At 50.7% G+C, this 26,655-nt stretch overlaps 11 protein-coding genes across 11 annotated transcripts; 7 read left to right on the forward strand and 4 right to left on the reverse strand.

Annotated features, from left to right (window-relative positions):
• Positions 1–1,014: 1,014 nt before the first annotated feature.
• Positions 1,015–1,929, forward strand: CTHT_0009170 (DNA-directed RNA polymerase III subunit-like protein; the record flags this gene model as incomplete). Its single annotated transcript, XM_006691378.1, has 6 exons — positions 1,015–1,026; positions 1,112–1,210; positions 1,269–1,347; positions 1,419–1,505; positions 1,567–1,630; positions 1,695–1,929. 6 exons carry the CDS (start codon positions 1,015–1,017, stop codon positions 1,927–1,929), a joined length of 576 nt encoding a protein of 191 aa, XP_006691441.1.
• An 80-nt stretch (positions 1,930–2,009) lies between these two features.
• CTHT_0009180 (uncharacterized protein) lies at positions 2,010–3,079 on the reverse strand (the record flags this gene model as incomplete). Its single annotated transcript, XM_006691379.1, has 5 exons — positions 2,010–2,185; positions 2,262–2,423; positions 2,488–2,848; positions 2,936–2,969; positions 3,033–3,079. 5 exons carry the CDS (start codon positions 3,077–3,079, stop codon positions 2,010–2,012), a joined length of 780 nt encoding a protein of 259 aa, XP_006691442.1.
• Positions 3,080–3,592: 513 nt separating this feature from the next.
• Positions 3,593–4,378, forward strand: CTHT_0009190 (signal peptidase complex-like protein; the record flags this gene model as incomplete). The annotated part of the gene is made up of 2 exons (XM_006691380.1): positions 3,593–3,635; positions 3,714–4,378. 2 exons carry the CDS (start codon positions 3,593–3,595, stop codon positions 4,376–4,378), a joined length of 708 nt encoding a protein of 235 aa, XP_006691443.1.
• Positions 4,379–4,925: 547 nt separating this feature from the next.
• Positions 4,926–8,741, reverse strand: CTHT_0009200 (putative DNA repair protein; the record flags this gene model as incomplete). Its single annotated transcript, XM_006691381.1, has 3 exons — positions 4,926–7,586; positions 7,651–8,582; positions 8,648–8,741. 3 exons carry the CDS (start codon positions 8,739–8,741, stop codon positions 4,926–4,928), a joined length of 3,687 nt encoding a protein of 1,228 aa, XP_006691444.1.
• Positions 8,742–10,051: 1,310 nt separating this feature from the next.
• On the forward strand, positions 10,052–11,205 carry CTHT_0009210 (methylenetetrahydrofolate dehydrogenase (NAD+)-like protein; the record flags this gene model as incomplete). The annotated part of the gene is made up of 3 exons (XM_006691382.1): positions 10,052–10,266; positions 10,324–11,056; positions 11,122–11,205. 3 exons carry the CDS (start codon positions 10,052–10,054, stop codon positions 11,203–11,205), a joined length of 1,032 nt encoding a protein of 343 aa, XP_006691445.1.
• Positions 11,206–11,835: 630 nt separating this feature from the next.
• CTHT_0009220 (uncharacterized protein) lies at positions 11,836–14,992 on the reverse strand (the record flags this gene model as incomplete). The annotated part of the gene is made up of 3 exons (XM_006691383.1): positions 11,836–12,007; positions 12,080–14,151; positions 14,210–14,992. 3 exons carry the CDS (start codon positions 14,990–14,992, stop codon positions 11,836–11,838), a joined length of 3,027 nt encoding a protein of 1,008 aa, XP_006691446.1.
• A 2,278-nt stretch (positions 14,993–17,270) lies between these two features.
• On the forward strand, positions 17,271–17,996 carry CTHT_0009230 (uncharacterized protein; the record flags this gene model as incomplete). Its single annotated transcript, XM_006691384.1, has 3 exons — positions 17,271–17,303; positions 17,385–17,429; positions 17,535–17,996. The coding sequence occupies 3 exons, from the start codon at positions 17,271–17,273 to the stop codon at positions 17,994–17,996; spliced, it is 540 nt and encodes a 179-aa protein (XP_006691447.1).
• Positions 17,997–19,008: 1,012 nt separating this feature from the next.
• Positions 19,009–19,684, forward strand: CTHT_0009240 (uncharacterized protein; the record flags this gene model as incomplete). The annotated part of the gene is made up of 2 exons (XM_006691385.1): positions 19,009–19,048; positions 19,140–19,684. 2 exons carry the CDS (start codon positions 19,009–19,011, stop codon positions 19,682–19,684), a joined length of 585 nt encoding a protein of 194 aa, XP_006691448.1.
• Positions 19,685–20,064: 380 nt separating this feature from the next.
• On the reverse strand, positions 20,065–21,069 carry CTHT_0009250 (putative transcription factor; the record flags this gene model as incomplete). The annotated part of the gene is made up of 2 exons (XM_006691386.1): positions 20,065–20,910; positions 21,022–21,069. The coding sequence occupies 2 exons, from the start codon at positions 21,067–21,069 to the stop codon at positions 20,065–20,067; spliced, it is 894 nt and encodes a 297-aa protein (XP_006691449.1).
• A 1,483-nt stretch (positions 21,070–22,552) lies between these two features.
• Positions 22,553–23,876, forward strand: CTHT_0009260 (putative S-adenosylmethionine protein; the record flags this gene model as incomplete). The annotated part of the gene is made up of 3 exons (XM_006691387.1): positions 22,553–22,624; positions 22,685–23,350; positions 23,415–23,876. 3 exons carry the CDS (start codon positions 22,553–22,555, stop codon positions 23,874–23,876), a joined length of 1,200 nt encoding a protein of 399 aa, XP_006691450.1.
• A 1,353-nt stretch (positions 23,877–25,229) lies between these two features.
• Positions 25,230–25,967, forward strand: CTHT_0009270 (uncharacterized protein; the record flags this gene model as incomplete). The annotated part of the gene is made up of 4 exons (XM_006691388.1): positions 25,230–25,478; positions 25,569–25,649; positions 25,715–25,884; positions 25,952–25,967. The coding sequence occupies 4 exons, from the start codon at positions 25,230–25,232 to the stop codon at positions 25,965–25,967; spliced, it is 516 nt and encodes a 171-aa protein (XP_006691451.1).
• Positions 25,968–26,655: the final 688 nt, after the last annotated feature.

Here is a 26,655-nt window from a genome sequence, read left to right on the forward strand (position 1 = left end):
TGACAGCCTGATGGTTCGCTGTTAATGTGCCTTGCAACTTGTAGCTTGTAGCTTGTAGTTGTAGTTTTGGGTTATCCGTAGTTCACTTGAATCTGGGAAACGTCAAGACTGTTGTGTTAACAACAAACCGGCCGCTGGCAAGAATGAACACTCAGACAGAGAAGGTAGCAGAGGCGTTGCTTCAAGGCGGGAACAGTAGGGCAAAAATTTAAACCCACAAAGGCTGCAGGGGATGGGAATTGGGATGATGCTGATGCTGACGTTGATGCTGGTGATGCCCCTGATGGATAATGGATCTTGAAGTGAAGTGAGGTGGTGGTGACTTACGTTGCCGGTTAATCTTCGGATTATCATCGGATTTTGGGTAAACTCAGAAGTATCAGGTGCGGGGGAAAATCTCCGATTGGCAAGTTAGTCGAGGAAGTTTTGTAGGTCAACTGTAACAATTTTGCTGATTTGTTGTGCAAGCGCGGGTGGTCTGTGCACTTCTGTGAGCCTGCAATACTCCAAGCCGCACAAGCGCGCTTAGCCGTGGTAGCCGCCCTCGCACTCCATAGACCTGCAAGGCACCAACCAGGTTATAGTTTTCATTAGAATGCGCCCAGTGCAACAGCAGCCTCATCAGTTTTCGTCCTCCATCGTGGTCCATCATCCCCGACACCTCATGAGTTGACACCCACAACTTGAACCTGAGCTGATGGGACTATCTCAATGTTCTGAAAGAAAAGTTTCCACACTCCCACCAAAGGGTTAATGTATGTGTTGACATGCAGAAAGGTTGCATGCACTTCGTCTATTCCACTAACCCTACGCAAATCTCTTTGGCAGGGGTTATAAACAGTTTCTAACAACCACTTCCAAAGCTCAGTCTGTGTATCTTTTCCCACTATCACGTAGATCTTCACAAATTCTCACCAGCCATCACGTCTTAGCCCTTCTTTTTACTCCCTGTCTGCTCCTTACTGTCTGCACATCCTCCTTTGTATCAACAACTTTTGCTAGCTCCGCCAAAAAATGTTTATCCTGGTCAGTCAACCCCAGCCATTATGCCCAAAATCTTAGTTATTGCACTCTATGCCTTGCATATTGACGGCAACTAACATGTGCTTAGACAAAAATTGCCGACTTGGTGCAAATTGCACCAGAGGACTTCAGGAAACAGAGTTATGCCGCTCTCGAAGACAATATCAACGCCAAATATGCCAACAAGGTGAGTCACAGTTCAGTTGCATCTCGTTCATCGCTCCTGACTAAGTCGCGGTCTTTAGGTGTTGCAAAAGATCGGTCTCTGCATATGTCTTTGGGACATTTTGTGGACATCAGAAGGCTTGATTGGCCAAGGTGATGGTATGGCAAATGTTAACGGTATGGATAACTATTGGTGCCCTTGAGCAGAGTATAGCCTGACTTGATAACAGTTGAATTCCGCATGGTGGTGTTCCGTCCCTTCAAGGGAGAAGTCATTGTAGCTCGTATTAGTGACCAATCTCCAGAGGGAATTCACTGTAAGCTTGCAAAGATGCAGAGGATCAGTTGGTGCTTTACACTAACACTGTTTCCTGGCAGTGGTCACCGATTTCTTTGATGACATTTTTGTGCCCTGGACCGAGCTTCCAGAAGGCTCCGAGTTGTATGTCCTGACGATCCCCCGAGCTAGTGTGGACCTGAACAACTTTAGCTGACAGAGCTATCAGTGAACCAACTGAAAACCTCTGGGTCTGGAAAGAAGATGACCAAGTCATGTACTTCGATAACAACGAGATGGTGCGCTTCAGAGTAATTGCCGAAGACTGGCACGACCAAACACCCTCAAAGCCAACTGAGGCCGAAGGCACTGAAGAAGCTGCACAGGCCAACTACAAGCCACCATACCAGATCATCGGATCTATGAACGGACCAGGACTTGGGTGCTGCCTGTGGTGGGAGTAGAACAGGCTTGGTGGTTCCGATATGAAAAAGATCAGATTGCTCTGGTTATTGGGGATCTGATGTATACTCATTTCCCATATTTACAACTTAATACCCTCAATAAGTCGCTTCTCCACACCGTCCAGGACCGAGTGATGCTCGACAACAGCAAGATTCTCAGCCTCAGCGAGGAATTGCTTGTTGGGGTCTACTCCAGGACCAAAAAGTTGAGCTGGTTGCGGAGCAACAGCCATTTGTTGAGCCAGCTGATTGGCAGCTTATAGATGTATGTCAGTGTGGATATCTCTCGCCATGTCATCAGGCTCAGAAGCCTCAAGTGATAGAATACATACCATTGTCACTGCCAAGTATAAAGTTGAAGACAGGCTGCAGGCCAAAAATGCAAAGGAAGTACCAACTGATGCTGGACATCCACCGTGGATCCATATCCTTTGTAGCCACACCAGCCTGGAGCATGCTCTTGAACTTGATAGTCAAGGGAAATGGCAGTTTCACTAGCCAGCCAGTCAGTCACACAGCTCTGATCGGAATGTCACCACTTCCCAAGGAGCAACGCACTAATAACATATCCACTGAAAAAAGCATTGATCCAGCTCATGATCAAAGAGTTTGGAATGATCATGGCCATTTGGTTCTTCATCATTCCCATTAGCCCGTCCATGGCGTTGGGGTCCGTCAGCGGATTCGGTGGCGGCTGGTTGCGGTTCTCAGGGTCCTTGAGGAATGCCCCAGACTCAAATGCCGTTATCAACGCGTCGCGCCGGGACGTGAAACTGGACTTGGACAGCACGAAGTGGTTGCTGCGCAAGTTGACACCACGAAGGAGAGCTCGCTGCTCACGCATTGCTTTCTGATCAACCTTCTTAGGTGTAGATGCCATCAAGACGGTCGCGTAGTGCCGGAGGACGCCGGTGAGGATCTGTCACAGGAAGAAACACGATGTGTTAGGCAGGGCACTGCATGACGATGGGGACAGAGTCACGGGAGAGAAGCATTGGATATGCACCATGACAAGCGTAATAGGAAACAGAATCCAGTAGCTATTTGGCGTTGTGGTTGGTCAGTAAGCGGCGTGCTATTATGGAAGCTGGGAGCAGACGTACAATAACTGAGGATCCCTAGGGATCGTCTGGACCGGTATCTGCGCCATGATTGTTACCTCCTTCCAGCAAGCGTTTCCGTAGCCTGGACACTTCTGGGCTGCTTTGTACTGTTCTGAGGATCGCCTACAACCTGGACGCAAAGATACACGCCGGCATCATTGCTGGAGAACCGATAACGTCGTTGTTGAGCTTCGGCTCTAGCCAAGGCAGTTTGACCCACATGAAGCTCTGCCAGGGGTGCTAAGATGGAGCTAATCCTATCTAGGAATTAGCGGGGCAGTCACCGCATGACACACCCAGTGGCTGTTGAGAGAGCGACCGGGGTTGCAAAGGCGCAGGTGGCCTTTCTGGTTCCAGCTGCCAGTGTGTTAATTTCAAGTCAAACAGTCGTCAACTTCAAAACAACTCAAAGCCCTCGATCTAAAACTTACGGAGCACTCTAATCGAGGGCTGAGCTTTGCTCTTTCTTAAGATCAACAAACATCCCAAAGTTCTCGGTTTTCTGGTGCCTTAGAGCAAAGCAATCCCAGAAGGACGAGGATATCTTCACGGGAGCCAACATGGCTAACTCACAAGACAAGATTAACGTCTACAACCTCGCAGGTATGTTTGCATTGGACTTTGCCTTCTTTCCAATACGGCCTTATAGGTCTCAAACTGGCTGTTTGCTTACTTGCCTAGACCTCAAAAATAATTCCGATGATGCCATTCCAAATTACCTAAACAGCCTTGGATTCCGCCAGTCCCATCGGCTGATTGATGTGCGTCTGGCCCTTGGCTACTCCGCCTTCGCAGTGGCAGCAGCTTGCTTCGTCTGGGACCATAAGTACGGTTTCGAGGCAACCAAATATCTGACGGCTGTTGCTGTTGCTGTATACACTCTACTGAACGGCGCGCTCACGGCGTGGATAATGTGGGTTGAGCGCGGGACCGTGTACGTGGGCGAGGCGCCGCAGACAAGAGAGACGATCCGCATCTCAACCGCAACGAAGAAGAATGTCCCGACATACTTCGTGACAGTCGAGATTACGCCGAAGGATGGCAAGGGCAAGAAGCAGACAATCGAAATCAGCAGACCGTTCGCGGAGTGGTTTGATGCGGCAGGGCGATTCGTCGCCGTACCGTTCCAGACCATGTTGGCGACTGCTGTGCCGGTTATTGGCAAGTCAGACCCAAAGAGGGTTGCAACCAGTGCCCAAGGTCCGGGCGAGACATCGTCAACGCCGGCATATACGCCCCAGATGCTAGACCTATTGGCTAAGGCGAGCGGAAGTGCATCCGGGGTGACCGCTGAAGCTGTGACAGGCACAGATGTTAAAACGGGCGGGAAACGGAGAAAGGCATAATGGAACAGGGAGCCTGTAACATGGCGTTATCGTAGTGCATTTGTATTTGATTAACCAGTATATGGGTCTTCGGCCCCGTTTCCACAGAACAGAGCAAAGGTTTGCTGGAATGGTATAGCACTTTCCAGGTTGGGAATCTTGATGATTTGCTCCGTGGTATGTAGCTTAAGAGTTGCTCAACCTGATCACCCTGCCGAGCAACCACCAAACAGTAGGCTGAGGTGTCACGACGGACCGGGAGCGGACTATCAGCCGCTGGCTGAAGTACAGAGGTCTGGAACCATATCAGACTTTGGTTTTAGTTGGCCACCAGAGAGCTGTGGTCACTGGCTAACCAAGTCTGTGACTTTTGATGTGTTGTTCGTGGGTCACCCAGCTAAGGGGAGGGATGCTATCGCCCGACAGCCAAAGACAATATCTCTATACCAGGACACTATCACTGAACCAAATCCTAGACATGTATAGATGCCGGACCATGCTAGAGATATGGAGAAAATGAGAGCGTCTAGGTAACTACAGTATTGGCACCCAAAGGAACTCCAACCCCCTATGCCACCTTTGCCCAACTTGCTCTGGCTTGCCTTGCAACCTCCCTTACCTTTCTCACTGCATCCCCACATGCAACAGCCAACATTCTCTGTGTTGGCGGCGCGTAAGCAATAATATGACGCTCTTCAAACTTGAGAGGAATCATTCCTAGAACGTGCAGAGCCAACTTCCGACACCGAGTACGCGTCGCTGCCAAATTTTCATCCCCAACGTTGCCGCAACACTTTGAGTAGATCATTTTTGCCCCGTTAATAATTTCCCTTAAATGGCTCTTCAGCGCATCTGGACCGTTGCCCAGTATCTCAGTCAAGATCTGGAGCGCGGCAAACGCCTGGGTGAAGACAACGTCTTTTCCTGTGAAGGAGTTGCTGTTGCTGCCACCGGTAAGAGAGGTTATCAGGAGCGGTATCAGTGAGTCCAAATCATCTTGGTAGATGGTAAAGGGGCAGTTAGCGACCATGAAGATGATGGCAATACGGTAACGAGAAGCAGAGTGGCCATCTGCGGCTGCCGGCTGTGCAAGTGCGAAAAGAGGTTTTGTTATAGAGAAGTAGGCCCATTGTCTATAGAAGCGCTTGAGAATTGCATGGTACTCTGGTGAAAGGAGGTTGTTGGGTTTGAAAAGTATGCCCATTGATTTGGCAAGAATCTCGCCATTGGCATGCTTGTTTGATATGGCTTGGTGCAAGATAGGAACCAGATCAAGAACATGTTTGTCCTGGCGAGCAATGGATCCGGTAATGACACCGAGGGCAATCGGCAAAATGACCTCGAAGCTCTCCGACGAGATGCCCTTCTCCAGTGAGGTTGCATTTTTGATCCACTCAGCCCAAAAATCAAAAGTTTGGTTCAGTGTCAAAGACTCTGAGTTAGAGAACGACGGCCCAGGTTTGAATTTGTTGGCGAGGACTGTGCAAATGGCTCCCCGGATATCACTTGCCTTCTGTTGATGTTGCATCAAGTCGCACGCATCGCACATGAATTGCTCCGCAACTCCACCTAGAGCATACTGCGAGCTGTTAGCCTTGTTCAACTGACTTTGGTACACTGAGAGTAAGCTTACTAGTTCGGTCATTGCCTCTGGCCTCAACCCTTGGAGAATACCTAATGTCAAAAGACCTGAGGAAACATATGACAAATTCTTCTCCACGGCTTCATCATTGGGTCTCCGGAAAAAGTTGAAAGCTTCATGAGCTAAATTTAGGGAGACTTGCTCGTCAATGCTGAGCATCCGTGTGATCAGAGCTGCCATTTGCGAGACCTGAACAAGAGCTCTCTCACTCCAAAGCTCTCGAGGACCCAGAGTGGCAGAGCGGTACAAATGTACCACGAGGAATAGGCCCAGCTTGACAAATTCGTGATACACGCTCGGGCTGCTCTCTGAAAGGGATACCAATGTCACATCCCCACGGTGAACAGCGGTGAAGAAATCATCTGGGATCTCTTTGAGGTTGATTTGGTTGGTAGACCCCCAGGTGAAAACAGCATTGCCATACTTCTCATCGCATGCGTCGCGAAACCATAGGAGTCCTGCATGGAGTGAGGAAACAATATGCGCGTTCGCAAGACACTCCTCGTGGGCCTGCCTTGTGAGTGGGAAAAGGTCTAGCAGGCTGGCAACGAAAGTGACGAAATGCTGAAGTGGTGAATATGGCTTCTTCGAGGGCGTAGTCATGGCAATGTGGGCCGGAATTTTAGAGCAGCCGATGAAGCTCAAGCGAGAGAGCAGGTCTCTCAATGAATTGAGTGAATGGTGTGATGGATTGGCCCAATCCCGTTTTCTGATCTCTGCAACTGCCCTAGCCACAAGCTCTGCGTAACCGTCTCTGTAAACCATGACGATGGTGCGTAGTGCAAGGACTACCTGGTCTTCGAGGGTATGGTCATCCGACTTGCTGTCATCTGGATTCATATCCAAGCCCTTTATAAGCTCTTCAGTGAGGAGAGAGCAGATCTCCGAGCATACTGGAGGTGAGTTGAGCAGAACAATGTCGCCGGTTGGCTGCACAACTTGCTGGGTAGCAAGCCTGGCAAGGCCCTCGGCAACTTTCTTTAGAACGTCACCTTCCTCAGAAGTAGGTTCCGCAGCCCTCTTGGACCAAATGGGAAGATAAATGTCATGGAAAAGAGATTTGAGATGTGTATGGGCTTCGCAATTCAAACTCTCTTGGTCTTCCCTGTACTTTTCCCCTCTTTGAACGACGAGCTCCATTCGGGATTTGAGGAATGAGTTTAACAACAGGAGGAGGTCATCAGTATGGGATGGTGATTTCGGCTGTCGAATATTCTGCCTCAGGAAGTCGATAAAGCTGGCGTTGTAGAGCAGATAGCCCCTCACAGTCGCACATATAACGGTTATGAGGAGGAGTCCGGCTTGCTTGGTGTATGAGGGTTTAGAGAGGTCATCGCGGCAGTCTCTAATAACCAGATCAACATAGTCTGTGAGTAAAGAGACGTTGAGCTTTTGGCCGCTTGTTCCATCAAGTCGTTTGGCGATAGCCCGAAGCACATCCAAGGTAGCATCTATTGTTTCCTTCACGTCCCCATTCCGGACCTCATATTTCAGCGAGTTCCACAGCTTCTCCACGTACGGAGCGAGACTTATTTGGGGATTGCCGTAGCTCTCAACGCAAGCCCTCATCGTTTTTAGGATGTCCAGCTTATCAAGTATTAGTCTGATAGTGACAAAAACATAGCAGAATGACTTGCACCAGGGGACGAACCTTGACTGCCACTGTGACGGCATCTCCCTGATCAAGTTTTTGAAGAAGGAATGGGAAGACAAACGACGAAATGCAGTGATGCGCCGCAAAGCATGATCGTATGGCTTCCTTGAGGTCGTCGGCAGTTATAGCTATCTGGGTAGTAGTATTCCTCAAAGATATGGGGAAATACGCAGAGAAGGTCTTAAAGATTTCTTCGGCAACTTCAGGAGACAGGTCGTAGTCCTTGAGAAGTACGGTGATGGTCTTGAACCAGGTCATGAGATTCCTCGGGTCTCGCTCATTCGCACAAAGTTCAAGCAGATCGAGAATAAAGCCAGCTGAAGAGCCATACTTGTGTTGCAGTTCGCTGGCCACGGCCGAGTCCTGGAGCAGCCTTAGGAAAAGCTCATAGACCTCCAGCCTGGTAAGAGCTGTCTGTAATCGAAAGTCCTCCTTGATTTTGCAGACATCCTCCAAGATCTTGACTCCCATGGGAGGTTTGAACCCCTTCATTGCAGATAACTGACGGAGAGCTTTGGATGCCGCAGTAATCCCAGCCTTGTGGTCATAGGAGAACATGGAGCCAAAAAAGCCGATGAGGCGTTGGACTGAAAGCAAATCAGCATAGGGAATGACACAAGAGGACTGAACAGGAGAGACTGGAATACCTTGGTCTGATTTCAAGGTGCCTTTATCCAGAGCCTCCAGGGTGCTGGACAAGAAACTCAGAGCTGTAAAAATGGTGCCCAGGCTGTCAGAACTGAAGTCGTATTCAGGTTGCCTGTTCAGCATCATGCTATACGCACCTTTGGCACGGGTAATTATATTACCTCCTCCGCTGGCCTGGATGTCATCTAGCTGGTCGTCATCATGTGCTGGCGACATCCACTGCTGAATGGAGGCTGCCCAGTTTCCCACCACAGTGCTGTTGGCATGGGAGCTCTCGATTTCTAGCTGGTCGATCAGTATACAGTCTGCTTTGCAAAGATTAGGCATATGGGCAGCACGCTCTGACCTCTAGCGGCTTTCCTGGCGAGTTCCAACTGGGCAGTTTCCTCATCTGATAGCACATATTCCAGCGCCCACTGTTTGAATTGAACCCCGGCCATGACTGTCCTGTGTCCTAGGTATACGGCAGGTGGAGGGAACACCAATAATGCCAGGATCAACACTGTAATGAAGTTGGTTCCTGTAGTGTCTTTGATCAGGTGCCGCACAGATTGCGATGCACCAGCTTTGTTCTTCCAGAGAAAGCTCTCAGCTGGCCGCAGGTGTAAAACAGACGGGACCTGGTTTAAATTTTTAATCCAAGAATGGCCTTCCGTCAAAGGGGTCCCAGGGCAGAATCAGGTTTTTGACAAGAACTCCCGAGCTGCTAGTGTGCTTCACTTCAACAAGCACCGTACTGCAGAATATTATCGCCCATTCGTGAGCACAAACAAGCTAAAAAGAAAGAAAAAAGCTGATTGCAAGCCGGTTTTGGTGATCGTTGGCCTGGCAATTATGAAGCCTGTGAACGAGTCGCGTGCAATCACCGATTCTCGGTCACTGGTCCATTATCGCGTAGCTATGGGACGAGAGAGCCCCACGCACCCCGCGGCGGCAGAAAGCTTGTCCAGCGGGCGGTGAGTGCTCGGTGATGCTATAGTGGAGCACTAACTGAATTGGGTAGGAGGGGCAACAGCCTCGCATGCAGCTCTGAAATTTTTCGCCTGGCCATCATGGCGGGGCAGACTGGACGAAGTCTTGGGCGCGCACCACCTGTTTCCTTGCCCACACCCATGCCGTACCCATGTCTACGAACTGAGCTGGGAATTACCGGGTATTAATGTATACCGATCCGATCGGAGTCCAAGATCCAAATCTCTCAAGGGCACAGGAGAGGGGGTGTTGAATTTAACTGAACGTTTCAAAGCTGCACTGCCCTCGCACCACACAGCATCTTGTCAAACGAACTGCCGTGATAACAGTACGGTCCCCAAAAGGGTCTCATCTACTCAAGTCGCAGCCATTCTATAGGCATACTACAGGGTAAGCGCCATCCCCAGACTGTTTTTGTCTCACGTTTCACCAGGGCCCAAATTCTTTGCTTGGGCCGTCTCATCTGGAGTGCTGATTATTAAGTATTTTTCTGTTGTCTGTAATATGGTCCTTGCAGTTCCATCATGCATGTCATTTTATGAGAAAGCTTGTGATCAAAGAGTTCAGCGATGAAGGCTATCTGTGAGTTTATTCACAGCCGCCGCAGCACAAGTCACTGCCGTGCTCTATGGGCCATGCCAACTCGCGTTGTTGGTGCAAAGAACCAGGAGACTAGCGAGGCTGATCAAGATGCAGAGCAGTCGTGTCGTATTTGCCGCTAATCCTCCATCCAGGCACACCTCTTTGACTCCCTATCCAACGGTCAGATTTTGCCATCATGGCCTCGGCAGCCGGCGCGCAGCCAGTCCCCAAGACCTGCAAGGTCATTCTTGCAGAGACAATAGCGAAGAAGCTTCTACAGGAAGCCAGAGAAACACTGGCAAGCATACAGGGTCCCAATGCCCCCAGGCCTACTTTGGCCGCTTTCCTGGCCAACGATGACCCTGCTGCGGTCCAGTATGCATCTTGGTCCAAGAAGACATGTGAGGAGAAGTAAGCACGTTCCAATTGATTATCTGTAATAGGCCTGGCGCTGAATGTTTGTCCTAGCGGCTTCAACTTTGACCTCCGCCAAGTTGATAAGGAAGACCTTGAAGAGGCCATTGTAGCCGCCAACAATGATGATACTGTGGACGGCATCCTTGTGTACTACCCCATCTGGCGGAACAACCAGCAGCAGGACCGCTACATCCAAGAAACTGTCGCCCTGCACAAGGACGTCGAGGGCCTCTGCCACACCCATCTTTTCAACATGTACCACAATATTCGCTTCCTTGATCCGCCTCACAACACAAAGAAGTCTATTCTCCCCTGCACACCTCTGGCCATTGTCAAAGCCCTGGAGCACCTGCAGATCTACAACCCGATTCTTGAGTACGGCAACCGTCTTTTCGGCAAGACCATCACCGTCATCAATCGCAGTGAGGTCAACGGCCGCCCTTTGGCAGCTCTGCTGGCAAATGACGGCGCAACTGTGTACAGTGTGGACATCACGGGTGTCCAGCTCTTCACTCGCGGCAGCGGCATTCGCCAGCCACGCCATCAGGTTCATGACAAGCCTGGCTGGGGGCTCAAGGATGTCCTGCCGCTGAGCGACGTCATTATCTCAGGCGTGCCCACCGAGGACTTCAAGGTGCCGACCGATCTGATCCGTGATGGTGCTGTGTGCATCAACTTCTCCAGTCACCGCAATTTCGATGGCCCTGCTGTCAAGGAAAAGGCCAGCATTTATGTTCCTAGCATTGGCAAAGTGACAATTGCTGTCCTGCTGCGTAACCTTGTGGTATGTGCTGCACTTTTTGATTCGTTCCTGGGCAAACCCATGGTCACTAACGTGTGATTGAACAGCGGCTTATTGCAAACCGGCCACGTCCTGAGGGGACATCTGAGGCGGCCGAGAAGGCAAGAAACGAGGCCTTCAAGGATGGTTGATTTGCGAAGTCGACAGTCTGTTGGATATTGTAGGGTCTCAAGGGAAATGTGCAATCATTCTGGAGTGTGATATGCCCCATGGGAAAACCAAATAGTCGGAATCAAAAGGAAGGTTTCTGTGTGTAAAATGGAAATAGACGGTTTAAAATATACCGTATCTGTTCGTCCAAGTTCTGTATCTTACCATTATTCTCTCTGAAAGGGGAATATGCATCCTAAAAATAATCTTTTAGTTACTGCATGAGGGTTAATAATTTTCTATACTCAGTATTCAATTATTTCCAGTATGAATGTAAGAGAAGGATCAAAGGAAGGGTATCACCCGCCCAGCGTCTCGGAAGCCAGCACCGGAGAAAAGACAACATTGAGAAATGAAAAAAAAAAAAAAAAAGAAACAGGGGCTTCCTTCACCCCAAACCTCATCCGTCATCATCAGCTCCGTCATCATCGTCATCATTGCAGCAATGTTGTCCAAGTCCATCCTATCTCATCCAAAAAACATCGATACCCAGCATCTCATCCAACAGCGGTCAACGTTCAGCTCTTCGATCAATACTCACATTAATTGCTTCAAACACCTCCCCCCCAACACACACACAAAAAAAATCGGTTCATTCAATTCAGAAACGTTCACTGTCCGTTTCCTGATGAAGGGGAACCTTCTTCCGCTCCGTCAAGATCCGCTAGGGTAGAGGTGCTGGGAGTATACCCAACGCTAGCGCTATTGTCCAAGCCAGGCCCGTAGCCTTCCAGAGCTCTTCTCGCCGCTTCAATTCTTCTTCTAAACATTCGGCTTTCCGAGCTGGCTCGTCCATTCTCCGTCAGCCCCATTACACAACGTCCCAAGCACGCAACCACCCGTTCAACCAGGTACCTGTCTTCACGGGGCAAGCCTGCCAACAGATCATGCTTCTCCCTCTCAGTGCTTTCTTCTTTTTCACCACGAGTTGAAGCGTTGCGGTCGCCAGCAGCTGATGACGAAACAGATCCCTGGGCAACGTGTCCTTGCTTCTTCCGCAGCTGCTGTCTATTGAGCTGGGCAATGGCTTCACTCATCAGTCGAGCAGTAACACTCCTCCAATCATCGTCATCATCCTCGTTGTCATCATCGCGAGATCGTGAGCCGCGGGATGACCCTGAAGACATAGACCCACCACGTGGGGTCAGCACGCCGGTGCTGTGGGCCTTCTTCGCAGTGGTGGTACTGCCACTATGGCTGTGACCCCGTGCCACCGCTGCTGCTGAGGCTGCACGTGGTGGGATCGAAACAGATGGCTTGTTGACGAGGGGAAAGCTGCGATTTGTACCGACGGAGTCGAAGGAAGCAATAGATGACGAGCCACGGATGGCAGCCTGAGCTGAGATAGGACGGTGAATTACCGAGCCACGGCGGGTTGATGTATGGACATGGGGTGAAGAGCTTGTTTCTTCGGCAATAGGCGAGATCGAGCCGTCGCTATCACGGGCCCCCGGTTGGTGAGAAGCCGAAGCAGCGGGAAGAGACAGCCGCTTCGCGGCTGCCGAACTGCCGGATCGGTACCGAACACTCTGAACCGACGCAGCACGAGAGGACTCATCGAACTGCGGCGACTTGATAGAATGGCGCTCTTGAGCCGTAGCGAAAGTTTCGAATGTCGACACGGAAGCATCGCTATTTCTCCGACGCGGCGCGTAGGTCTCACTCTCTGTTTCGCTGACCGTTACGGGCCCTCGAGTGGTTTCAACTGAACCTTCAGAAGAATAGCTGCTTGTGCTGTCCCTTCTTCTCATAAGCTCCTGACTCATCGTGCCCATGGCGCTGTGGAGGAAGAAATGTTCATAATCAAAAGCATCCTCACGGTCTTCGTGTCGGATTTGGAACTGGACTGCGTCATGGTAAAGGGACTCCCCGCTCTCACTGACGCTGTCAGCGGGACCTTCTTCGGCAGTTTGAGCCTGTTCGTCTGTGTTCTCATCATATTCTCCATTCTCGGTGGCCATATCGGAATAATCCTCGTTTGCCTCACTATGCAGTCCCGGCTCGGATCCCCTGAATGAAACAGGGGAGGAGACATCGGGCATGGCGCTGGCGGGACTCTCTAGACTCGAGGTAGACTCGCTCTTAACATATTGAGTCTGCCGAGTGGGTTGGTCTGCAGACTGAGAAAAATCATCCTTGAATTCACTGGTGACGCTGGAATCTTCGCTGTTCCAGAAGCTGCGGTTTGAGAAGCTGCTCGGGCCAAGTACTGAAGCTCTGTTTGACCGAGGCTCCGCATACCACTGTTCTAATTGAGAATGTGTAAACGGGCTAGGAGTACGCAGGCTTTGGAGACTTCGCCTTTTCAAGCTGTCGGCTCGGGCCTGCTCTCGTAACGTGGAGATCTTGCCCTTCAAATCTCTCATTTGTTCTTTGATGTCTTGCACCTGGGCAGCAGTTGGGGATCGCAAGGGGTGTCTCGGGGTACTTTCGTGGGTAGGATCCGGATTGAGAAAAGCCTCGAGCCTTGCATTCTGGGTAGCTGGGTCCGCTTCTCCGAGCCGCCGGACCTCCTCCTCCGTAAGGGGTTTCACGCCCGGTTCTCTCACGCTGATCGAAGACCTCGACGTGCGAGAAGAATAGCTGGACTCGTAACCCAGCTCCTGGCGGATATGATCGGAACTCTTGGAGGTTGTCAAAGGTTGCCTGTAACCGCCAGCAGCGCCAAGAGCGCTCTGAGACCTTGGAATAGACACGCGATAGGGAAGACCGTTACGCATCGCGATGTCACTGGACATTCTGGTATGCCCAGCGGTCGGTTGATTCGAGCTTGACGTGGTGGAATCCACGCTGCTGTTGCGTGAATAAGTAGCCGAGACGGTGCGCTGGAATGGAGAGACAGTGGTCGACGAAGTCGCGCTATTAAGACCAAAGCGACTCGTGGAATATAACGTGCTCCGTGCCCGGTTCAAATTGCCCTCCATTGCCTAGGCCCGGTTAGATCCAGCAGACCCAGCTTGAACGATCGGAGCTCGGTACACCTACCGAAAGTCTTTTCTTCGCATTGGCAAGGATTTCCTCTGCGCGGCGACTAAGTGAGCTGGTCGAGTAGGTCGACAGGCGGTCCGAGTTGTCGATCTTGGAAGCCCCTAGCCGGTTGGGATCGGTCCCTTCCATGTACGACGACGCAACGCTCTGCTCGTCATCGCCCTGGAAAACGCTGTCGCCTACGCTCGCGGAATCGTCGATGTCGGCATAATGGGCCTTGTGGTTTTCCGTGATGGTACTATTGCTGTCTATGCTGTCTCGCCGCTCACGCGCAGCCCTCAAACTCTGCTTGGACTTTCGTAACGTGGGTGTTCCCTTCCTTGTGGGAGAGGGCCTCAGCGCTTCGTTATTGTCGCCAGTGCGCCCCGGGGAGTTTGATCTTCGTCCTGAAGACGGCTTCGTCCGGGGAGGAGAGGGCTTCTCCTCTATCGTGCTCTCTACCTCTGTCACCTCGCCAATGTCTGACAGCATAGTTCCGTTCCCATAGATGATGGGCGTTGTGGGGGTTATGGGGCCGACAGGCCTGTATGGGGGGCCGCCCATGGAAGTCGCGGTAAACATGTGGTGTATGCTGGAAGCCGCCGCAGGCTGAGTATTTTTCCACATCTCCAAAGATGGATGGCCGCGGTTCAGGTCGAGAGTGTCAGGGGAATCGCTGCGCTCGTAGTCGGGGAGGATCATGTCGGGGTTTGTAAGTGTAGGCGAGGCAGGCAGGGGCGGCCCGGATTGCTGGTGATGCCCATTTTGATAATGGGCATTTGCAGCTTCCATAGCAGCCATGGTGGACCGACGGCGATGTTGACGGCGGATGGATGCGTCGGGTCGGGTTTGCTAGATATCTAAGAGATGCGCGCGTGCGGACCTCTCAGAGGTCAAGGATCAAAGCCAACAACCAATAATCAGCAGTCAAAGACGCGACGGGGAAATCAAAGCCGGGCTGGAGATTTACAGCGATGGAGGCTGTCCTTTTCTTCCACTGAGACTTAGGTTCTGGTCTGCAGTCGCAGCCCAGAGTGAAAGGGCCCGGCGCCGGACGAGTGCGTGGCTACGTGAATGTGATATAGCTGAGGTAGCGGATGCAAAGATAAAAGGAGCGGGCTCTCGACGTCTTCCGATAAGAATGAGCTACTGCAGGTAACCCGCAGCCCGTACCCTGGCCTCCGTACACTTAGGTAGCGAATGTATTCTGAATGATGCGTGAAGGCCGTGGGCGGCCACGAAGGAACGTCGTCTGAGCGGACAGGTTGCTGCGTCGGCTGCAGTCTACCGTGGGACGTGTCCGACACGAGCTGCTTGGAATTGGATTTGAAACTTGGAACTACAGCTGGATGTGGATGTACAGCCACCGTGGACGCTTGCGGCTTCCAGGAGGACTCCAACTTGCCTTGAAAACTTGAGATGCTGCGGTCGTGTCAAGGGCCGGCGGTCGAAGCGAACAACAGCATGGAGCAAGCAAGTGGTCGACGGGGAGCTGGTTGGCCAGCGTCAGACGTGACAACGGGATGGCAGAATATCGCCCAGAGCGAAGCTGAAAAGAAAAAAAATTTTTAAAATATGAAAGTGTCGTCAGAGACTCGCGTCGCCCGCTCACGCCAGCAAGGTTGTATGTACCAAGCGCAGCAAATTGCCGGGACAGGACAGGGACTTCTGCTCTTGTGCTTGGTGCTTGTTCAGACTTCGTACGTGCACTCTGTTGTATGTACGAGTCCCGTTGTGCCTGGCCCGGCCGCCAGAGTAAGGTAGCGAATGGGCTGACAGAACAAACATCCAAGGTTGGAAGTTGAGCGACAAGGGGGTGGGACAGAAAACGGAAGCGCCGCGAAATCGACCTACAGGTTCACGAATCCGCGAATCCACGACGCGGAAGACGTGGGGAACATCTCAGGGTCTGCAGTCGCGATGCAGCTCATCCCACTGGGTCCTGTGCCTTGCACTGAGCGGTTCCTGGCTTCCTGCACAGAACCACAACGCGCATAACGGGTCCAGTCAGGTACGTCAGGACCCACCCCCAGGCTCCTCTTGGACTCAAGTCTTCAGGACACCAGACCCACGCTCGCCTCGTCCAGCACGACCCGAGTCGGGCTAGCCACAGAGACTCAAAAGCGGCCCGGCGCGCACTTCTCACGCCCGCTCCTCGCTTCATCAGCGTTGCTACGCGACCAGCTTCTCATAGGAGAGGCCTGGGTCTTTTCTTCGCCTGTGATTCAGTGCTTTGGTATGCTCACTGTTGATGATCCTAGCTCATCCTTACCCAACCTTCCATATGCATCACTAGAAACTGAACAGATTTGAGTTCATGATAAATAAGAAGGTACCTAAGGGAATGCTGTTGTGGCCGGGACAATTTTACCCATCACTCTCGACTGGCCAAAGGTTACCACTTGAACGTTACACTCAGTTTCGAATTACGTACCAGGGGCAGTCTTAAATACAGTACAGAAATGTCCTCCATTACCGTCACCCGAGATAGGTACCTATATCCCGGCTTGAAAATGAAACCGCATGGTAAAGCATGTACTTGGTAAACTTTCAAAGGTAAATCTGCTCCTCTGTCGCTAGGGCTTTAGCTTCGCTACCATCTAGCTACTGCCTGTAAATTAAGTTTCCTAGACTGCTGGAGCAAGTGTCCTGTCAATACCGTGATAAATACCTACCTCGGTACCTATGGTAGGTACGGAATACGGCAAGGACCAAGGTACCTTAGGTATGCGGTGTAAGCCACTGGATGGTCTTGGGCAGTCCACCGCAACTCACCTCGCCTCAAAACCTTGCAGCTGCTGCGCTCCATATCCCCCTTTCCACGACTGCTTTCACACCTGGGGTGGTCCCCAAAGCTTCAAACATCGAAATCAAGCTGAATTGAACGGCTCAATCTTCCAAGTAATTGTCTTTTGATTTTGAGAAAACCGTACTTGTTTGGAGTGAGGGACTTTTTCGCGATTCCGGATTTCTTCGTGTGTGTCGGCCAGTTCTCCATCTTACTCAGAGTCCAACCCTTTCAACGTGGGCGACAAGGAGGGCTACATATTCTGAGGTTGTCTTCTTGGCTGCCGTCATTATGTCGCTGGATCTTGAGAAACAGCTTACCTTCGTAAGCTTTCCCCTAATACCCGATGCTAGGGAGCCGTTTTCCGGAACACCCCAAAGCTGACTGATGTTTGTTCGTTCACAGTATGGGGCTTACCACCATAACCGTGTGAATGTTATCATTCACATGGTTTGTGTGCCTCTCATACTCTTTTCTGCCTTTGAGATGGTGAGCTGCTATTCCATATTTGCCTCTTACGAGCACCTGCTGTCTGTGTGCTAACCGAGAAACCAGGCTTCCAACTGTGGCCCCTTTTTTACATTGCCCCCCTGGATTCAGATACCTTACCTTGAGCCAAATTTGGGTACCTTTGCAGCAATGACGTGGGGTGGTTTGTATCTTCTGCTCGAACCCGTTGCTGGAGGTGCCCTCTGCCTGATCTGTTTGGGCGGCGCGGCGCTCATGAACTATCTCCGTCAACAAGACCCCGTGGGCAACACAAAGATTGCCCTTATTGTCCACATTGTATGCTGGCTTTTGCAGTTCATCGGCCACGGAAAGTTTGAGGGCAGAGCCCCGGCCTTGTTGGACAACATCTTCCAGGCCATCTTCTTAGCACCACTGTTCGTCTGGCTCGAACTGCTCTTCATGATTGGCTACCGACCTGAGCTTCAGAAGCGTGTCAGCAAACAAGTTGACGCCGAGATTGCCAGGTTCAGGGCTCGGAAGGCGGAACAAGCCAAGAAAACCGACTAGAAAACGACACAAACACTCTGCAGGATCATCACAAACTGACACGGTAACTAACAACGTGTTGGGGTGTTGCAATGCCGAACAAACACCGGGAGAGCGAGGCATACTTGAATAAAACCAGATGCTCATATGCTATATGACACGGCTCTGCTGGGTTCAAGAACCTTCAGAAGCTTGGTCGCTGTTCAAAAGGCTACCTTTTAGACTTGGGGAGATGATCCGTAGAGATTAAAGGGAGGGAGCATCGGGTCAAGCTATATGAGGTTCAGAAAACCAACTCTATCTTGCCTTATGGTAGGGCTCTTTGACTACCGGGATACGAGATACCTGGTGGCAATCTTTGTTTTAAGCTCAATCCGGAGATGTAATTTGGATGCCCAAGCGAACTTGATCACGTGGTGACAATCTCTACTTAGCTATCAATCGTTTTTTTGGACTGTATTTAGGATTTTTTTTCCCCGTTTCCTTTATGATAACTTCCGTCATCAAACGAACAATTTTGACCCTAACGTTCGAGCGATAGGAATTCAAAAGTTGGCAAGCAAAAATGGCAACACTCAGATATGGATGTGAAAAAGACATGGAAAGCAACGACGGCAAAACTTGTCTTTCCCCCATGAACCATCCCATGCTGCGATTCAAGAGGAGTTGACATAGTAAGTACGGATCCATAATCTGCCGTTGTCTCCTATCAAGCAAATGTGACCGGATGGTCTGGTGAATGCAACAGCGGCAGCACCTGTCCAAACCCAGTTGAAGTTGCCAAGCTGGACATACCGCAGCCATTGTGGATCGAACTGCTGCGCAGTATGTTGCCGCCAAGCAGCCGCTAGCCCCACTTGCTGTGACCAATCACAACAGTTCCGCGTTGACGGGAACACAAACTTCCAGAGCAGTCTGCAAAGTATGGATATCTTGTTTAAAACAGCTTACACCATATAAACAAACTTGAGATCGTAAAGGCATACAAGGATAGTTCTCAACCATCTAATACCCAGGCAGACTTCTGTACGAAATGGACTCCACATTTGAACGTTTGCTGGATTCACTAACGGGTAAGTTCTCGTCACTCTGACCAAGTCTCGCGATCCCATGAACCCTGCTTGGATACCATCTGACCCCAACTAACCATTCTTGACTTGCTAGATATTCTTCCTCCGGAAACTGTTGATCTATTCCGAAACTTCCTCCTCAACCCAAACGCTGCCATCCGAAGTGCCTTATCGTTAATCATGTCCCAGCTCTCTTTTTTGGCGCGTGGCGGCGCCGCCGTTATAAACACAATTGCCGACTCTGAATCAACTCCTGCCACAATTGCAGTAATAGTCTTTGGTGTTGCTTTCGTCGTCCAAATACTCTTCTGGGTCCGGCGTCTGGTTGCATGGTGGATAGGACTTCTATTCCGCTGCACGATGCTGGCGCTCCTCGTGGCTCTTGCGTCCATGGCGCACCAGAGAGGATGGGTGCAGACTGGCCGAGATGTAGCATTGTGGACAGCAAAGGCATTAGTCTGGGCAGGGGAGATGGTGCAGATTTGGCTGAATGCGTATGACGAGGCGACACAAGCCCAGCAACAATACCGACAGAGGATGAGGACACAGGGCACAAGGGCAGAGGCTAGACAGAGGGGTTATGGGTATGGGCAAAGTGGTTCTGCGTACCGGAGGGGAGGTGCAGCCGGGGGGTGGTAGGTTTCAAAGCAAGCCAACAAAATTGGGAATACTTCTGTGTTCTGCCGCACGTTGGATTACTTGGCCTATGTCATGCAATGAATTAGTTGAAATATCGGAACCCTTATCAGCATGGAACGCACTGGAATGGCTCAATATCCTCTGTTATATCGGGTATCATGCTCTATTTTTGTTAATTAGACGAAGAATATTCTTCATGGACCGCCCGCCAAACAAATGCCAAACCGTCCTCATACCCAGACGCCTTCGCTATGCACAGATGACCCAGGATTGTGACTGCTCCCTTCCTCAAGACCTGAAGATGAATGCACCGCTGACGAGAACATATGACACTTGTTCAGCCATCTAAAACCAAACTCTGGGAATCATTCTGGAGTCGCTCAGACATCATCTTCGTATTCTGGATCGGGGATCTCCTTAGGCTCCTGCGCCTCATGGAATTGGATCACATCGTCAATGTAGCTGAGAATCGCGCCGACACTCTCCTCGTCGTTCGATGACAATTTGAGGTAGCTGACCATGCCAAAGGTTTCAAGCAACCCTGCAACAGCACTATTAAGGCGCTTGAACGTCGCCCCCGACATTAGCGCATCTTTGTCCTTGGGATCAGCGCTGTGGGGATCAATTGTGACTCCAGCTCGTTTCCTGCCAGCATCAGCAGGATCGTCATCGAGTAATGAGGGATCTGGAGTTATGAAGCGTTTGAGGTCCTTCTTGCGCAGTTGGTCTTTGATCAAGTCCATCTTGCTAAGAATATTGAGATGTGGCACCTCTAACATGAGCATCGCGCTCATTGCGCTGAGCGATCCAGCAAAGTACTTTGCCCGGTCTAAAACAAATGTCGCTTCTAGCAGATATGCTGCACAAAGGCGGATGTCCAGAGCTCCGGGCTGTGTAAGAAACTTGACAAGCCGTGGGAGGATGGGTATGTGTGTATAGAGTTCGACTTGTCCGGGCATGTCGAAGATGATCAGGTACTCTTCGGTTAAGGAATCTAGCGCCTCGGTAAGGAAGTCGAGGTTCTCCATGAGGAATTCGAAACAGTAGATGAGGCCACCGTTAGGCCCAAGCTTCAATTCGTCCATCACATCGTCAACGGATATCAGATCGCGGATATCAAGGTCTGGTTGGTGTTCAAAATGTTCGGCGGCAGGATCAAGGTTAACATAGAAGGCAGAACGTCTGTTCAGTTGCAAGTGCGTGATGAGGGCTGCGCAAAAAGTGGACTGTGGTATCAAACCAGTCAGATATATCGATGAGCCACCGGCATTCCATCTCTCTCGGATGTCGACATGATGAAGAGGGACAACAGGCTTGGAGCATGGAAGTCAGCATACCTTTCCAACCCCTGCGGGGCCCATCACCATGACACCGTACTTGCTCATTGTTGGCTGTTCCCGCCAAGCGAGCAGATTCAAATTGTTCTAGGCGAGAAGAAGATTGCGCCTGAAAGGTCGTATCGAGAGCGTCGATTAATGGTGCAACAGACTTGGGTCTTTCTTTGCCTCAGGATGCCACTGTCCAAGACAACTTGGTTGGCAAAAAATTAGAGAGGCCAGTTCACAGAAAAAGAGTGAGGGGTAGCTGGATAGAATAGGTACTGTGTGGCCATGGTTGCAGTGTTAGTAGAACCATGACGTTTTCGCGAAATCTAAACAAAAATTACGAACATCTATTCCGTATCGTTGGGATTTCTCCGCATTTGCTACCTGGCAAGGTCAGGCCGCAAGTCCCGCGTGTTCCACACACACACCAGTGCAGGCTCTTCAAATCATTCAACACAAAAGTTTAAGGAGCAGCCGTGTGGCAGAGGGCGTCATTGCTGGTGATGTTTGAACCTGATTTTTTTCCATGCCTTCTGCCCCGCTGTGGACCCATTGCCGATGGAGTGCGCGTAGCAAGAGAAGGGACCGTTCGGCGGGGGCAGCAATGGCGCAATTTGAAGAAAAACGGATTAGGCCAGGGTGCCTGATACCAAAGTACCGCCTCCCCCGCCGAAAAGCCACGTTTGTACAAAATTTACCTTCTCTGCTTTCTCAGAAAAGTCCTCGGTCCTCTCCATAGCCCAAGGTATTGGACAAAGTCTACATGTTATTAGTCTTGGGAGTGGTGCCAATCGATTGTTACTTATGTCTGGAAGGAGGCCTTGGCATAAATTCCAGGTACCTTAGCTTTTGATACACGTCGTCCTCCAGAGCAAAAAGGCTTCTGTGTTTCCAAAACAATGGGGCGGTCATCGCCATGGGCGGCATCGGCGGCTGGAAACCAACTTCAGGTCGCCCCGAACATTTTTTTGTGTACGGAGTAGATGACAAGGGTGTAGGCCCTCCCCCTCCCCCTCCCTGTCTGGTTTCCTGTGCCATGCGGTGAAAAAAGGGCCGGCGCTCGGCCACCCTTCAGGGACCTCAAATTTCCTCAAATACCTCCTACTTCCCCCGCGAACAGAGTCTTTCACTTCTTGTTTCTCCCCAAACCAATACCAATATCCTCGTCCAGCGACGCTCCTCGCTTGACTCTCTTTCAGTGCTTCTTGTTTTTGTAGAAGGTGAGTAAGGCCGACGCAGCCAAACGTTAACTCGACCTCTCAACATTACTGCCCCCTTTTTTTGCCTTGTCAACACTTGAAGGACCAATTCATCCCAAACCTCCGATTGAGCGTTTTGGAATGCGAGTTGATTGCGTTGTTGTCCTCCCGACACGTGTTTCCCGTCTCCGTCCATGTTCTCAAGTACCCTGACGGACGCTGCGCTCCCCCTCTCTGCAGCTCAAGAACTTACCTCCTGTCAACTACATGCCACATACACAAATAGTGTAAACGGCCGCTAACATTGTTTGAAGAAATACATATCCCACACATAGACCACCATAATGGCCTCCAACGGTGTCTCCAACGGTGTGAGCGCGGGGAAGCACTACAATGAGGGAACCTTCCTCTTCACTGTGAGTCTCCCTCCGGGTTCGGAGCCGGTTATGCTTAACCGATGCTGACCGCCTTGGCAGTCCGAGTCTGTCGGCGAAGGTCATCCCGACAAAATCTGCGATCAGGTCTCGGATGCTATCCTCGATGCCTGCCTGGCAGAGGATCCTCTCTCCAAGGTTGCCTGCGAGACGGCCACCAAGACAGGCATGATCATGGTCTTTGGTGAAATTACGACCAAGGCCAAGCTCGACTACCAGAAGATCGTTCGCCAAACCATCAAGGATATTGGCTACGATGACTCGTCGAAAGGCTTCGATTACAAGACTCTCAACCTCCTGGTCGCGATTGAGGAGCAGTCGCCCGATATCGCCCAGGGTCTGCACCTTGATGACCGCCTCGAGAACCTCGGCGCCGGTGACCAGGGTATCATGTTCGGCTACGCCACGGACGAGACCCCTGAGCTCTTCCCCCTGACGCTGCTCTTTGCCCACAAGCTCAATGCCGCTATGGCCAAGGCCCGCCGTGACGGCACTCTTCCTTGGCTCCGTCCCGATACCAAGACTCAAGTGACCATCGAGTACAAGCACGACAATGGTGCGGTCGTTCCCCTCCGCGTCGACACCATTGTCGTCTCAGCCCAGCATAGCCCCGATATCACTACCGAGGAGCTCCGCAAGGAGATTTTGGAGAAGATTATCAAGACCACTATTCCTCCTCAGTACTTGGATGACAGGACCATTTATCACGTAAGTTCTCTTTACCCCCTTAATGGGGTTCATGCGGATCTAACGCCGCTAACCACAATTCTAGATTCAACCTTCCGGCCTGTTCATCATCGGTGGCCCCCAGGGTGACGCTGGTCTGACGGGCCGCAAGATCATCGTCGACACTTACGGAGGTTGGGGCGCCCATGGTGGCGGCGCCTTCTCGGGCAAGGACTTCTCTAAGGTTGACCGCTCTGCTGCCTACGTCGCTCGTTGGATTGCCAAGTCTCTGGTGGCTGCTGGCCTCTGCCGTCGTGTCCTCGTCCAGCTGTCGTACGCCATCGGTGTTGCCGAGCCCCTCTCCATCTACGTCGACCATTACGGCACTTCTCAGAAGACTTCGGCTGAGCTGGTCAAGATCATCCGTGACAACTTCGACTTGCGTCCCGGTGTCATTGTCAAGGAGCTGGATTTGGCTAAGCCTATCTACCTCCAGACGGCGAAGAACGGCCACTTCGGCTCCAACCAGAGCTTCCCTTGGGAGAAGCCCAAGCAGCTCAAGTTCTAAGTGAGATAACAAGTTCGCAGGAGATTCAACTTCTCACTGCCGATAATGTTTCTCGCTCGTCTTCGACGACTTATTGATACACATTTGCACCTTTTTTATGTTGCGTTATGACGGCATCTCCACGGATAAGCATTGCTGGCGTACGGTCTTCAACAAACCTGGGTGGGCGGATAGACTTTATACCTTTGTCGTTTTTGTTTTATTGTTACATGGGTCTCTGGGATGCGGGATGATAAAATGTGTGCGGCTTTTGTTGGGTCGCAATGAGTCGATAGGTATTCAAAGCTTGGCTTTCTCTTGCTTATATGACATTTCGTTGGTGATGTGGTTGAAGTGTGTAATTGTTCAGGGGCGATGCTGCAATGCGAGTCCGAAAAAACATCCATTGCAAAGATGGGCAAGTTGCATTGGTAGAACATCTTTCAACAACGACCTAAAGTATCAGTGATACCCCTTTTAAGACCGGCATTTTTTAGATATCAGATTATCAGCGTTACAGGGAAACGAAAGAAGTTCAACATCATTTTTTTCCCTGGAAGTTAGACATCGATCATCCTTCGCCTTAAAAGGGCAAAAACAGTTGCTAAAGGATGGGTGTTCAAGCTCCTGCGGGCAAGTTGTGGCTGGGAGACGGATCAAGGATTTCAATAAAGCACCTTGTGGAGCGACTTTTAAAACAAGCTAGTGCTGGGAAATACTAAGTTTTTTGAGGACGTTCCCAACGCAATGTGTCAGACTAGTTGAGCGGAGCACACCCTCCTGTAACGATGAAAATCCCCAAGCAGGTCATTGATTCAGCTTCATCATTCAGGAACCTTGAAGCTGATGTGAAATTCCCGCTCCACCCACGGCCTGCTTGGCCCTAGGACCTGGGCTGGAGGACACCCCAAGAGTTACTGCAGCGAAAGCTGCGCACAGACCAATAGCTTAGTCGAACCTCTCAAACCACAGACAGCCCCGGGTTCACTCCAACTTGCGCATCGCAATCGTATCAACAAAGCTTATCCAGCGTCAACGCTTGGCAAGGCTTCTATTGCATTCATTGCATACAATAACTTGGAGCCACCATTTCGACCTTAAATCAGTTATTTTCAAAATAATCGTTACATTTTGGCTCATTAAAGAGGATCTGCGGCAAAAAGGTCGCAAGCATATCGGCGATTTCGAAGCTTCGACACCGCTCACAGTCGGAGATCTGTAGAGTCGGACCGCATTTTGCAGGCCGACTCTTATCGCCAGCGTCTGTCCTGCCCTTGCGACTATCCTCTCTTGCATCTCAACTTCCAAGAAAAGCCTACGAGAGGCCATAGCGAACCATCCTTGTGCCGTCGCATCTCCGTTGCCACTGCGAAAATGTTCTTTCTCCACAATCTTGAGCGGAGGGTGACGCTGCACCCATCCTACTTCGGCAAGAACATGCACGAGTTGGTCACCACAAAACTAGTTAAGGATGTCGAAGGGACATGCGCCGGCGACTACTATGTGATCGCCATTATGGATACATTTGATATATCTGAGGGGCGTATCCTTCCCGGCAGCGGCTTGGCTGAGTTCACCGTTGGCTATCGTGCTGTCGTTTGGAGGCCGTTCAAGAACGAAGTGGTATGCCATATATCCGATCCCATGCATCAGGACTTGCCAAGAGGATAGGTATATATGTCTTTACTTATTTAACTGACATTCTTCCTTTAGATCGACGCAATCGTTACCACTGTTAATCCTCACGGCTTCTTTGCCCAAGCAGGCCCTCTCCGGCTGTTCGTCTCCACTCATGTATGAGATAGCGTGCTATTCAACATTTATTTGCTTTGAATACACCATTACTAACATTGCTACAGCTTATCCCGGACGAGATCAAATATGATGCCAGTGCCACCCCACCTCAATTCACCAATAATGCTGATATCGTAATCGAACAAGGCACACATGTGCGTGTCAAGATCATCGGCCTGAGGACTGAAGTTGGTGAAATGTGGGCTATTGGCACCATCAACGGGGACTTCTTGGGGTACGTCTTCTTTACTAAGTCTTAGACCCAGCAAACCGCCAATACGTGGTACTAATACAAATCGTAGGTGTCTCCAAGCGTGATGACATAACAAGCCAAGCAGATGCCGGACCAGTGTGTTAAAGCACTGGCGTCCTCATATACCAAACTGTGTGCTCTACAGCATCGGTGATAAGAGGCTTTGGGGGAGTTTCCCTGACATACGTTACTCACTTGGCACACAAGTCCATACAGGGTAACTCCATGAGTACTCTCCAAGACCACCCATCCGAGTGATGGACGGGTGGTCGTCTTTTGATCGAGAAAAGAACAGTGGCAATTGCCATCTGTCCATAGCGACCCGGCGACCTTCAAAACAAGGACCACAAGAACAAAAGGAGCTTTTTGACTTCATCATTGAGCCAGCATAATGTCTTAGACTCTCGATCAACTAGTTGAGACTAGTAGCATTGCCAGCTTCATCCATTTGTTTTGGCTTCCAATCCCCTCAATACGTATAATTTACACTGGCCGGCTTAAGCATGTCCACTTTCATCTCCTGGCCAATTCACGTAGCCAGTATATGAACTACAGCTCAAGCAGTTATGAGGAACTGAAAGTACCAATCAAGATCTATGCTGACTCAATGACTTCTGGAATATCCTTACTCGAGCTACTTGCTCACACCTGAAGGTGCTGGGATGGAGATATCTGCTGCACATCCTACAGAGTTCAAGCATTTTATGTAGCAGGTTTAGCAGCATGTTGCTCTTTTGGCCCTTGTCTGCCTGC

Source organism: Thermochaetoides thermophila (assembly GCF_000221225.1).
Source record: "Thermochaetoides thermophila DSM 1495 unplaced genomic scaffold scf7180000011812, whole genome shotgun sequence".
Classification (NCBI taxonomy): domain Eukaryota; kingdom Fungi; phylum Ascomycota; class Sordariomycetes; order Sordariales; family Chaetomiaceae; genus Thermochaetoides; species Thermochaetoides thermophila.